Below are 12,723 nucleotides of genomic sequence, written 5' to 3'. Positions count from 1 at the left end.
TATGGCCAGATACTTTGACGTTAGGCAAATGTGCCGTCTTTCCTCTTTCTGCCCTCTGATTTTGGCATCCATCACTGGTCCTTGTCTGCATAAGCTATTACTCTGGCACTTGCCTAATGTTGATTTTCTGTCCCTTATTCCTTCACCATTTATTTATTTATATTGTATTTTATTTTTGAGACAGAGTCTTGCTCTGTTGCCAGGCTGGAGTGCAGTGGCGCAATCTTGGCTCACTGCAACCTCCGCCTCCCAGGTTGAAGCAATTCCCCTGCCTCAGACTCCTGAGTAGCTGGGACTACAGGCATGCACCACCACACCTGGCTAAATTTTTTTGTATTTTAGTAGAGATGGGGTTTCACCATGTTGGCCAAGATGGTCTCCATCTCCTGACCTTGTGATCCACCCGCCTCGGCATCCCAAAGTTCTGGGATTATAGGCGTGAGTCACCACGCCTGGCCCCTTCACCATTTATTAATTGGAATTCTTCAGTAAGGAATTGCTGTCCCTAGCCCTCTCCCATTCACTTATTCATCCAGTGATCTTTTTATATCGCCAAGGGTTCATGGGTATTTTATTCAATGGGCTATAGTCATTAGTTTCATTGTTTATTTCATTGCTCGAATTGTTCAGGCTTTGGCCCTTGAGAACTCCTTGCGCTTGGCTCCTGGGTTCTCTCAACATGTCCTCATTCTCTTTTGTGTACTTCCATATTTTCTGGTACCAGAGCATGCTCCATGGTTATTTCATATTTTTCATGCCTCAGCCAGTTCTCAAAAGAGTGCTGGCTCCTTTTATTGAAAAATGGTAGGAAATCGTATCTTTGAACTTCTTTTTCTGAGCAAGGCAAGACCTCAAGATCTTTACCATCTTTTACTTCCCTGTGCCCTAGACCAGCGGTTGGCAAACTGCAGTCTGTGGGTCAAATCCTGTCCATAACCAGCTTTTTATACAGCACTAGAGCCAAGAACAGTTTTCACATTTTGAAAGGGTCAAAAAAAAAAAAAAAAAGAAAATGTGCTGTAGAGATCTTGTGTGTTCCACAAAGGCTAAAACATTTACCATTGGGCCCTTCACAGAAAAAGTGCAGTGGCTTGATCTCAGCTCATTGCAACCTCAGCCTCCCAGGTTCAAGCAATTCTCCTGCCTCAACTTCCCAAGTAGTTGGGACTACAGGTGTGCGCCACCATGCCTGGTTAATTTTTGTATTTTTAGTAGAAACATTATTTCACCATGTTGGCCAGGCTGGTCTCAAACTCCTGACCTCAAGTGATCGGCCCACCTAGGTCTCCCAAAGCTCCCAAAGTGCTGGGATTACAGGCGTGAGCCACAGCCCCTGGCCTTCCCACTTTCACTTCTATGGACCCTTGTGAATATATTGTGTCCACCCAGATAAACCAAGATAATCTCACCATTTTGTAGTGGTCAACTGATTAGCAAATTTTTTTGTTTTTGAGACAGAGTTTCACTCTTGTTGCCCAGGCTGGAGTGCAATGGCATGATCTCGGCTCATTGCAACCTCCACTTCCTGGGTTCAAGGGATTCTCTTGCCTCAGCCTCTCATGTAGCTGGGATTACAGGTATGCACCACCACACCCAGCTGATACTGTATTTTTAGTAGAGACAGAGTTTCTCCAAGTTGGTCAGGCTGGTCTCAAATTCCCAACCTCAGGTGATCCACCCTCCTTAGCCTTCCAAAGTGCTGGGATTACAGGCATGAGCCACTGCACCTGGCCCTCATTAGCAATCTTAATTTCAACTCTCCTTTCTGTGTGACATAACATTCATAGGTTCCAGAGATGAAAACACAGACACCTTTGAGGGCTGTTATCCCAACTACCACATTCTATATTTGTGCGTTCGTGCGTGCGTGCATGTGTTTAAATGCGGTGGCACAATCTCAGCTCACTGCAACCTCTGCCTCCCAGGTTCAAGCAATTCTCCTGCCTCAGCCTCCTGAGTAGCTGGGACTACAGGTGCACAACACCATGCCCAGCTAATTTTTTGTATTTAGTAAAGACGGGGTTTCACCGTATTGCCCAGGCTGGTTGTGAACTCCTAAATTCAGGCAATCCACCTGCCTCAGCCTACCAAAGTGCTGGGATTACAGGCATGAGCTACCTCACTCTGCCCATTCTGTATGTGTTTTTTTGAGCAAAGATAGTTGAATATGCTTAACTTAAGAATGTATGGACAGGAGCACTGTCTCATGCCTGTAATCCCAGCACTTTGGGAGGCCGAGATAGATGAATCACTTGAGATTAGTAGTTCAAGACCAGTCTGTTCAACATGGCAAAACCCCATCTCTACTAAAAATACCAAAATTAGCCAGGCACAGTGGCAGGCAACTGTAATCCCAGCTACCCAGAAGGTTGAGACAAGAGAATCTGTTGAACCTGGGAGTAGAGTTTGCAGGGAACCAAGACTGCACATCTTTACTCCAGCCTTGGTGACAGAACAAGACTCCATCTCCAAAAAAAAAAAAAAAAAAAAAAGAATGTATATGGTACTACTCTACTGTAATTCCATATTAAAATATTACGCCTATTGCTACTAATTCCATAAAAGTATTCTTATCTTTCACAGAATATTTGGTTGGTGTGTTTTCTAATTCCTTGAAGTTATGAAAAAACAACAATCTTTTTTTTGTTTGTTTTTATGGGGACTTACTCTGTAGCCCAAGGTAGAGTGCAGTGGAACAATCTTTTTTTTTTTTATGGGGTCTTACTCTGTAGCCCAGGGTAGAGTGCAGGGCTCAAGCAATTCTCGTGCTTCAGCCTCCCAAGTAGCTGGGTATACAGGTGTGCACCTCCACATTCGGCTAATTTTTTTGTATTTTAGTTGAGACAGGGTTTCACCATGTTGCCCACGGTGGTCTCGAATCCCTGAGCTCAGGCGATCCACCCACCTCAGTCTCCCAAAGTGCTGAGATTACACTCATGAGCCACCACACCTGGCCAACAATCTTCTATTAATTAGGTTTTTTAAAATTGTGACAAAATATACATTATGTAATATTTACTTTTTTTGGGGGGCGGGGACGGAGTTTCGCTCTTATTACCCAGGCTGAAATGCAATGGCACGATCTCGGCTCACCGCAACCTCTGCCTCCTGGGTTCAGGCAATTCTCCTGCCTCAGCCTCCTGAGTTGCTGGGATTACAGGCATGAGCCACCATGCCCAGCTAATTTTTTGTATTTTTAGTAGAGACGGGGTTTCACCACGTTGACCAGGATGGTCTCGATCTCTTGACCTCGTGATCCACCTGCCTCAGCCTCCCAAAGTGCTGGGATTACAGGCTTGAGCCACTGCGCCCGGCCAATATTTACTTATTTTTGAGACAGGTTCTGGCTCTGTTGCCCAGGCTTGAGTGTAGTGGCACGATCTTGGCTCCCTGCAACCTCTGTCTCCCAGTTTCAAGCCATCCTCCCATTTCAGGTTCCCAAGTGGCTGATGCTACAGGAACATGCCACCATGCCTGTCTAATTTTTGTATTTTTTGTAGAGACAGGGTCTCATTTTGTTGTCCAGGCTGTTCTCAAACTCCTGAGCTCAAGGAATATACCTGCCTTGGCCTCCCAAAGTGCTGATATTACAGGCATGAGCCACCTTGCCTGGTCATAATGTTTATAATTTTAACCACGTATAAGTATGTAATTCAGTAGCATTTAGTTCATTCACAGCATGATACAGTGTATTTCCAGAACACATTCATCACCTGAAACAGAAACTCTGTACCCATTAAACAATAACTCTGTTCCCCCTCCCCTGCCAGTCCCTAGTCACCTCTCTTCTACTTTCAGTCTGTGTGAATGTACCTATTCTAGGTGTCTCATGTAAATCATCTGGTATGTGGGCTTTTGTATCTGGCTTTTTTCACTAAGCATAATGTTTCATCCAAGTTGTAGAATGTCTCTGAATTTTATTCTTTTTATGGCCGAATCATATTCCATTGTGTGTGTGTAGACATATATGTGCATAAATATTAATATATGTGTGTATATATTATACATACCACACTTCGTTTATTTCTTTTTTTTTTTTTTTGAGATGGACTCTCACTCTGTTGCCCAGGCTGGAATGCAGTGGCAGTGGTGCGATCTCGGCTCACTGCAACCTCCGCCTCCCAGGTTCAGAGATTCTCCTGCCTCAGCCTCCCAAATAGCTGGGATCACCTGCCACCATGCCCAGCTGATTTTTCAATTTTTTCTTTTTTGAGACGGAGTCTCACTCTCACCCAGGCTGGAGTGCAGTGGTGCAATCTCTGCTCACCGCAACCTCCACCTCCCAGGTTCAAGCGATTCTCCTGCCTCAGCCTCCTAAGTAGCTGGAATTACAGGCAGGCGCCACCAAGCCCAGCTAATTTTTGTAATTTTAGTAGAGGTAGGGTTTTACCACGTTAGTCAGACTTTGTCTCGAACTCCTGACCTCATGATCTTCCCGCCTTGGCCTTTCAAAGTGCTGAGATTACAGGCTTGAGCCACTACGCCCAGCAATTTTCAAATTTTTAGTAGACATGGGGTTTTGCCACATTGGCCAGGCTGGTCTCAAACTCCGGACCTCAACTGATCTGCCTGCCTCAGCCTCCCAAAGTGCTGGGATTACAGGCATGAGCTCCCACATCTAGCCCACTCATCTGTTCTTGGTTTTTTTGTTTGTTTTTGAGACAGAGTTTCACTCGTTACCCAGGCTGGAGTACAATGGTGCGATCTCGGCTCACCGCAACCTCTGCTTCCTGGGTTCAGGTAATTCTCCTGCCTCAGCCTCCCGAGTAGCTGGGATTACAGGCATGCGCCACCATGCCCAGCTAATTTTTTGTATTTTTAGTAGAGACAGGGTTTCACCATGTTGACCAGGATGGTCTCGATCTTTTGACCTCGTGATCCACCCTCCTCGGCCTCCCAAAGTGCTGGGATTACAGGCTTGAGCCACCGCGCCCAGCCGATTTTTTTTTTTTTTTTTCACTTTATCTCTCTCTCTTTTTTATTTTTCCTTGAAGCCCTGTTGGACTTGATCCATTCATCTGTTGATAGACACTTGGATGCTTCCACCTTTCAGCTGTTGAAAATAGTTCAGCTATGAACGTGGGTGTGTAAGTGTCTGTTCAAGTCCCTGCTTTCTTTTGTGTATTCACCAGAAGTAGAATTGTTGGGTCATATGGTTTCATTCTATGTTTAATTTTTTGAGGAACTGTGGTTATTTTTTTAAAATATTTTTCTCTAATTGCTGAGTGTATGATTCTATATGTGATCATTAAATGGAGTTTTTGTTCAAATTTGCTATAGTTTCTGTAAGTTTTCTAAATTTATATTCTTTGTAAATTGTTATCATCTTGGCCTATTTCTGAGAAAGGTGAAGTGGAATCTCCTACATGGTGATTTTGTTAGTTTCTTCTTGTGAGTCTTTTGAATTTTACATGACATATTTGGAGGCTATTTTGTTAGGTGCATGTAAGTTTAGAAACATAAATCTTCCTTCTGAATGGAATTGCTTTATTGATTATAGAGCTACCCTTCTTAACCCAAAATAATGATTTCTATTTTTAAAGTCTATTTTGTCTTATACTAAGATAGCGCTCATCCTTTATTTTCAAACACCTTATGTCTTCATATCTTAAAGTATGTTACGTGTTACTACTGTGCACCTAGCTTTTGGTATTTTATCCAATCTAACAAATTCTGTCTTTTCTTTCTCTTTTTTTTTTTTTGAAACAAGTTCTCTCTCTCTCTTGCCCAGTCTGGAGTGCAGTGACACTATTCCCCTGGGCTCAAGCAATCCTCCCACCTCAGCCTCCTGAATACCTGGGAACAGGCGCACACCACCACACCCAGCTAATTTTTTGTATTTTTAGTAGAGATGGGGTTTCACCATGTTTCCCAGTCTGGTCTCAACTTCTGAGCTCAAGTGATCCACCTGCCTCAGCCTTCCAAAGTGCTGGGATTATGGGCATGGGCCACCACGCCCAGCTGGGTTGGTTTCAATGGTTACTGAAAAAAAACAGTAGTTCCACCTTTGGGGAAGATTCAGGAGTAAGAAGACAAACAGAACAACAGATGAGTGAGTAAATGAAAATCTAATTACAACAAATAAAAGTGTTACAAAGACAGGGTACAAGAAATGGGACAGAGGATAAAGGTATGTACTTAGGCCTGTCAGGCTGAGAACTTTTTTGAAAGTGGGAGTTTTTGCCAGGCTTGGTGGCTCACGTCTGTAATGTCAGCACTTTGGGAGGCCGAGGCGGGTGGATCACGAGGTCAGGAGTGCAAGAGACCAGCCTGGCCAACATGGTGAAACCCCGTCTCTACTAAAAATACAAAAATTAGCCAGGTGTGGCGGCAAACGCCTGTAATCTCAGCTATTCAGGAGGCTGAGGCGGGACAATCGCTTGAACCCCAGAGACAGATTGCAGTGAGCTGAGATCGAGCCACTACACTCCAGCGTCGAGACAGAGCGAGACCCCATCTCAAGTGTTAAAAAAAAAAAAAAAAGAAGTCTGTAGTCCCAGCTACTTGGCAGGCTGAGGCAGAAGAATCCCTTGAACTCAGGTGGTTGAGGTTACCATAAGTTGTGATCACTCCACTATATTCCAGCCTGGGTGACAAAGCAAGACCCTGTCTCTAAAAAATAATATAATAAAGTGGTCTAAATGGGGAATTTTATGTAATATGGATTTTACATCAGTTAAAAATGTGTCCATTCTGTAAGCATATATAGATATACACAGACATGCACACACTCACCTTAGCCCTGTTCCTGTAGATTTTGACTAAGTTTGGGGCAATGCTTGGGCATTTGTGCTGTTAGCAGGCTTTCTGATGATTCTAATCCATATCGAAATTGAGGGCCAGATGCAGTGGCTCACACCTGTAATCCCAGCACTTTGGGAGGCCGAGGCAGTTGGATCACCTGAGGTCAGGAATTCAAGACCAGCCTGTTGAACATGGTGAAACCCTGTCTCTACTAAAAATACAAAAATTAGCTGAGTGTGGTATAATCCCAGCTACTTGGGAGGCTGAGGCAGAATAATCACTTGAACCCAGAGGGGAGACGTTGCAATGGGCCAAGATGGTGCCACTGTACTCCAGCCTGGGTGACAGAGCAAGACTCTGTCTCGAAAGGAAAGAGGGAGGGAGTGAAGGAAGGAAGGAAGTACCGATGGACGGAAGGAAAAAAGCAAGGAATGAAGGAAGGAATGAAGGAAAGAAGGAGAAAGAAATTGAGAACCCCTGACTCAATTTGTCTTCTTGCTCCTTTCTGGCACCATATGAGCTCTTCACATGGTGTACTTTCATGCGCTTTTTTGAAATTCCATAATATTTGAGACATATATGAACCATTTCACTTTTTATGGTTATTATATTTATTTTTGTCTCCCTGTTCTACTATAGAATTTTTTTTTGAGACGGAGGCTCGCTCTGTTACCCAGGCTGGAGTGTCGTGGCACAATCTCCACTCACTGCAACCTCCACCTCCCAGATTCAAGCAATTCTTTGCCTCATCCTCCTGAGTAACTGGTATTATAGGAGCCGACCACAATGCCCAGCTAATTTTTGTATTTTTAGTAGAGACAGTGTTTCACCATCTTGGCCAGGCTGGTCTTGAACCCCTGACCTCATGATCCACCCACCTCAGCCTTCCAAAGTGCAGGGATTAAAGGCGTGAGCCACCGTGCCTCTACTTTTTTTTCTTCTCATAGAAGAAATAAAAAATTGTATAATAGAGGCTGAGTACAGCTTGTATTTCTCTTTTTCTTATTTTTCAGACTTGGAGTCCAGGTGTGAGAAATTTCTACAAAAAGGTATTTTTGAAGTCAAGGCATTCAACTGGGAGATCATGGAAAGGCTTAAATGCTGTGACCTGGAGGGCTCCGATTTTACAGATGACTGGGAATGCGAAGGCCAGTTTGAGAGGCAAGTTAGTGAGGAGTGCTATTTTAAGCAAGTAAATGTCACCTATGGACATATGCCCGCGTTCCAGAATCACACATCTCACACTCTGCGTCAGAGCAGTGAGACTGGTGAGAAACTGATTGAATGTCCTGAATGTGGGAAAGTGTTTAGCCGTGGCTCACACCTTACTCAACATCAGAAAACTCACACTGGGGAAAAACCCTTCAGATGTAAGGAATGTGGGAAGGCCTTCAGCCGTGCCTCACACCTTGTGCAGCATCAGAGAATTCACACCGGTGAGAAACCCTATGACTGTAAGGACTGTGGGAAGGCCTTTGGTCGTACATCAGAACTTACTCTACATCAGCGACTTCATACTGGTGTCAAACCTTATGAATGTAAAGAATGCGGAAAGAGCTTTAGGCAGCATTCACAGCTGATTCTGCATCAGAGGACTCACACAGGTGAGAAGCCCTACGTATGTAAAGACTGTGGCAAGGCTTTCATTCGTGGCTCACAGCTCACTGTGCATCGAAGAATCCACACGGGTGCCAGACCCTATGAGTGTAAAGAATGTGGGAAAGCCTTCAGGCAGCATTCACAGCTGACTGTACACCAGCGGATCCATACTGGGGAGAAACCCTACGAGTGTAAGGAATGTGGAAAGGGCTTTATTCACAGCTCAGAAGTTACTCGACATCAAAGAATTCATTCTGGGGAGAAACCCTATGAGTGTAAGGAGTGCGGGAAGGCCTTTAGACAGCACGCACAGCTTACGCGGCATCAGAGAGTCCATACTGGCGACAGACCCTATGAATGTAAGGACTGTGGGAAGGCATTTAGTCGGAGTTCATACCTCATTCAGCATCAAAGGATCCACACCGGTGACAAACCCTACGAATGTAAGGAATGTGGGAAGGCCTTTATTCGTGTTTCACAACTAACTCATCATCAGCGGATTCACACTTGTGAGAAACCCTATGAATGCAGGGAATGCGGAATGGCCTTTATTCGTAGTTCACAACTTACTGAACATCAGAGAATTCATCCCGGTATCAAACCTTACGAATGTAGAGAGTGTGGGCAGGCATTTATTCTTGGCTCACAACTCATTGAACACTACAGAATTCATACTGGTTAGAAAACCTTGAGTGTGAGGGATAAAGAGAAGCCTTTATGTGGACTTCACATCTGTACTACATAATTGTGTGTGTGTGTGTGTGTGAGATGGAGTTTCACTATTATTGCCCAGGCTGGAGTACAATGGTACAATCTCGGCTTACTTCAGTCTCTGCCTCCGGGTTCAAGTGATTCTCCTGCCTCTGCCACCCGACTAGCTGGGATTACAGGCATGCGCCACCATACTTAGCTGATTTTGTATTTCTAATAAAGGCAGGGTTTCTCCACATTGGTCAGGCTGGCCTCAAACTCCTGACCTCGTGATCCTCCCATCTCGGCTTTCCAAAGTTGCTGGGATTACAGGCATGAGCCACGGCACCTGGCTAATTTTGTATTTTTAATAGAAATGAGGTTTCTCCATGTTGGTCAGGCTGGTCTTGAACTCCTGACCTCAGGTGATCCGCCAACCTCGGCTTCCCAAAGTACTGGGATTACTTATTCAATCTCTTTGTCCCTCAGTTTACTTATTATTATTATTATTATTATTTTTGAGACGGAGTTTCGCTCTTGCTACCTAGACTGGAGTGCAATGGCACAATCTCGGCTCACCGCAACCTCTGCCTCCTGGGTTCAAGCAATTCTCCTGCCTCAGCCTCCTGAGTAGCTGGGATTACAGGCACGCGCCACCATGCCCAGCTGATTTTTTGTATTTAGTAGAGATGGGGTTTCACCATGTTGACCAGGATGGTCTCGATCTCTTGACCTCGTGATCCACCTGCCTCGGCCTCCCAAAGTGCTGGGATTACAGGCGTGAGCCACCGCGCCCGGCAGTTTACTTATTTTTAAGTGGTGATTATTATGCCTGATAGAATTTTTATGAGGACTAAATGATGTATTTTATGTAAAGCCTTAGAAGTAATACCTGGCATGCACAAGTGCTCAGTAACTATTAGCTATTGTCAATTTGATTATCAGTATCACTGAAAAGGAGTTCATGTGAGATGAGAGGAGAGCCCCTTATGAATGTATCCAAAAGTCTTCATAACCAGTTGAATAATGATCATTTACTCCGAAAAATACTGGGAAAGCATAATTATTATGAGGCCTTAAATCAAAATGTTAGAAATTCAGAAAATTAGAAATAAACAGAAGCATGACCGGGCAAACTGGCTCACACCTGTAATCCCAGCAGTTTGGGAGGCTGAGGCAGGCAGATCACTTGAGGTCAGGAGTTCAAGATCAGCCTGGGCAACAGAGAGAGTCTCTACAAAAATAAAAAAAAATTTGCCACGCAGGGTGGCGCATGCCTGTGGTCCCTGCTACTTGAGAGGCTGAAGTGGGAGGATCACTTGTGCCTAGGAGGTCAAGGCTGCAGTGAGCTATGATCGTGCCAGTGCACTACAGTCTGAGCAACAGAGCGAGACCATGTCTCAAGAAAAAAGAAAAAATTAACAGAATAGCCAAAAGCAATAAGCCCATTTTCTAAAACCACTCTATAACTTAAAGAGAAATCAAAACTAAAATTACAAACTAGAAATGAACGACTAAATTCTACATGTCAGAATTAGTTTGGGCCAGGTGTGATGGCTCACACCTGTAATCACAGCACTTTGGGAAGCCAAAGTGGGTGGATCACTTGAGGTTAGGAGTTCAAGACCAGCCTGGCCAACATGGTAAAACACTATCTCTACTAAAAATACAAAAATGAGCTAGGCATGGTGGTGGGTGTCTGTAAGTCCCAGCTATTTGGGAGGCTGAGGCAGGAGAATCACTTGAACCCAGGAGGCAGAGGTTGCAGTGAGCTAGGATGGCTTGCACTCCAACCTGGGCAACAAGAACGAAATTTAGTCTCAAAAAAAAAAAAAAAAAAAAATTAGCCAGGTGCAGTGGTGCATACCTGTAGTCCCAGCTACTCAGAAGGCTGTGGCAGGAGAATTGCCCAGGAGAATTGAGCCTCGGAGGTGGAGGTTGAAGTGAGCTGAGATCATGCCACTGCACTCCAGCCTGAGTGACACAGAGAAGAACTAGTTTAGCATAGCCAATGCTGTACTCCATGGCTCACAACTCATAACCTACGGGTTAAAGGTAGCAGCTTTGTTCTCTATGTGTAGTTCTCCAACACCTCATCACTGCCAGTCACATACTAAACATGTTGAATGACTGAGTAGTCAACTCTCAAAGTTAGGAGGAAATTAAAATATAAATCAAAGCAGTAAGGTTATTAAAAATAAAAATGAACAGAATGGAAAACAAAACATTTCATCTGAAGGTTGTTTAACAATATACTAAGACTATTTACAAGTGTGATCTAGGAAAAAAATATGAATGAGAAAGGGGGTAAAGATTTTTCAAAGATAGCTTACTATGCATGACTTTTTCTGTTTTAAAATCTAGACAAAATGAATTTTTACAAAAATATTAAAATTGATTCCTAGGATTTCTGTAATCCTAGCACTTTGGGGGGCCAAGGTGGGTGGATCACCTGAGGTCAGAAGTTTGAGATCAGCCTGGCCAACATGGTGAAACCCCATCTCTATTAAAAATACAAAAATTAGCTGGGCGTGGTGGCATGTGTCTGTAATCCTAGCTACCTGGGAGACTCAGGCAGGAGAATTGCTGAAACCCAAAGTCAGAGGCTACAGTGAGCCTGGATCATGCCAGTGCACTCCAGCCTGGGTGACAGAGCCAGACTCCATCTCAAAAAACAAACAAAAAAATTAGCTGGGCGTGATGGTGCACACCTGTAGTCCCAGCTATTTGGGAGGCTGAGGAAGGAGAATCGCTTGAACCTGGGAGGTGGAGGTTGCAATGAGCCAAGATCACACCACTGCACTCCAGCCTGGGTGACAGAGCAACACTGAGTCTAAAAAAAAAACAGCAGCTAATTTTAAATGAAATGTCTAAAACCTTACTGTTCTGAATTAATGATGATTTCAGACTGTTGATACTGTGCCCCAATAGATCACAGTGATGGGGAATAGAGCCTTGATCCATAGTGACATCTGGATCAGGGTTTGCCAGTGAGTCTGGAATCTCAGGAAACTGATCTCCTTAGCCCTTGGGGTAGCCAGCCAATGTCTGGGGCAGGGAGCCACTTGCACTTTGATGCCAGCTGTCTTATCAATTATCTATATATCCGTTGCCTACAAAAGATTAGAAAGCAATGTTCTGTATGTTATTTTTCTTTAAGTGGTTTAATGATTAAAATGTTCTGTTGGAGGGACTCAAAGCTATGACATTAAAAAATTTCACTCTGGGCTGGGCATGGTGGTTCCTCCCATAATCATAGCACTTTGGGAGGCCGAGGCTGGTGGATTACTTAAGCTCAGGAGTTTGAGACCAGCCAAGGCAACATGATGAAACCCTGTCTTTACTAAAATACAAAAGAAATTACCCAGGCGTGGTGGCCTGCACCTGTAATCCCAGCTACTTGGGAGGCTGAGGCAGGAGAATTGCTTGAACCCAGGAGGCAGAGGTTGCAGTGAGCCAAGATCATGCCACTGTACTCCAGCCTGAGTGACAGAGCACTCATCTCAAATAGATTAGGTAGGTAGGTAGGTAGATAGATAGATAGATAGATAGATAGATAGATAGATAGATAGGTAGTCACTCTGAATAGTTATAGCACAGGCATAGGATAAAATTGTTGAAGTTACAATTTGTTGTTGTTGGGTTTTTGTTTGTGTGTGTGGTTTTTGAGACTGAGTCTCACCCAGGCTG

The 12,723-nt window shown here is 44.1% G+C and overlaps 1 protein-coding gene across 2 annotated transcripts in view; it reads left to right on the top strand.

Annotated features, from left to right (window-relative positions):
* ZNF565 (zinc finger protein 565) overlaps positions 1-10,520 on the top strand; it is a 30,957-nt gene extending 20,437 nt beyond the window's left edge. The window contains exons 5-6 of one of the 2 annotated variants that reach the window (XM_035287235.3): positions 4,666-4,740; positions 7,758-9,371. In XM_035287235.3, coding sequence (XP_035143126.1) covers positions 4,666-4,740; positions 7,758-9,025 — 1,343 coding nt within the window. In that variant the 3' untranslated portion in view covers positions 9,026-9,371. Of the gene's footprint in view, positions 1-4,665; positions 4,741-7,757 lie in introns of both variants that reach the window. The other variant, XM_008987804.5, reaches the window with a different exon arrangement.
* Positions 10,521-12,723: the final 2,203 nt, after the last annotated feature.

The sequence above is a fragment of the Callithrix jacchus genome, chromosome 22 (genome assembly GCF_049354715.1).
Source record: "Callithrix jacchus isolate 240 chromosome 22, calJac240_pri, whole genome shotgun sequence".
NCBI lineage: Eukaryota > Metazoa > Chordata > Mammalia > Primates > Cebidae > Callithrix > Callithrix jacchus.
Note: the sequence above shows the minus strand (reverse complement) of the source record. Positions and strands in the feature narration are given on the sequence as shown.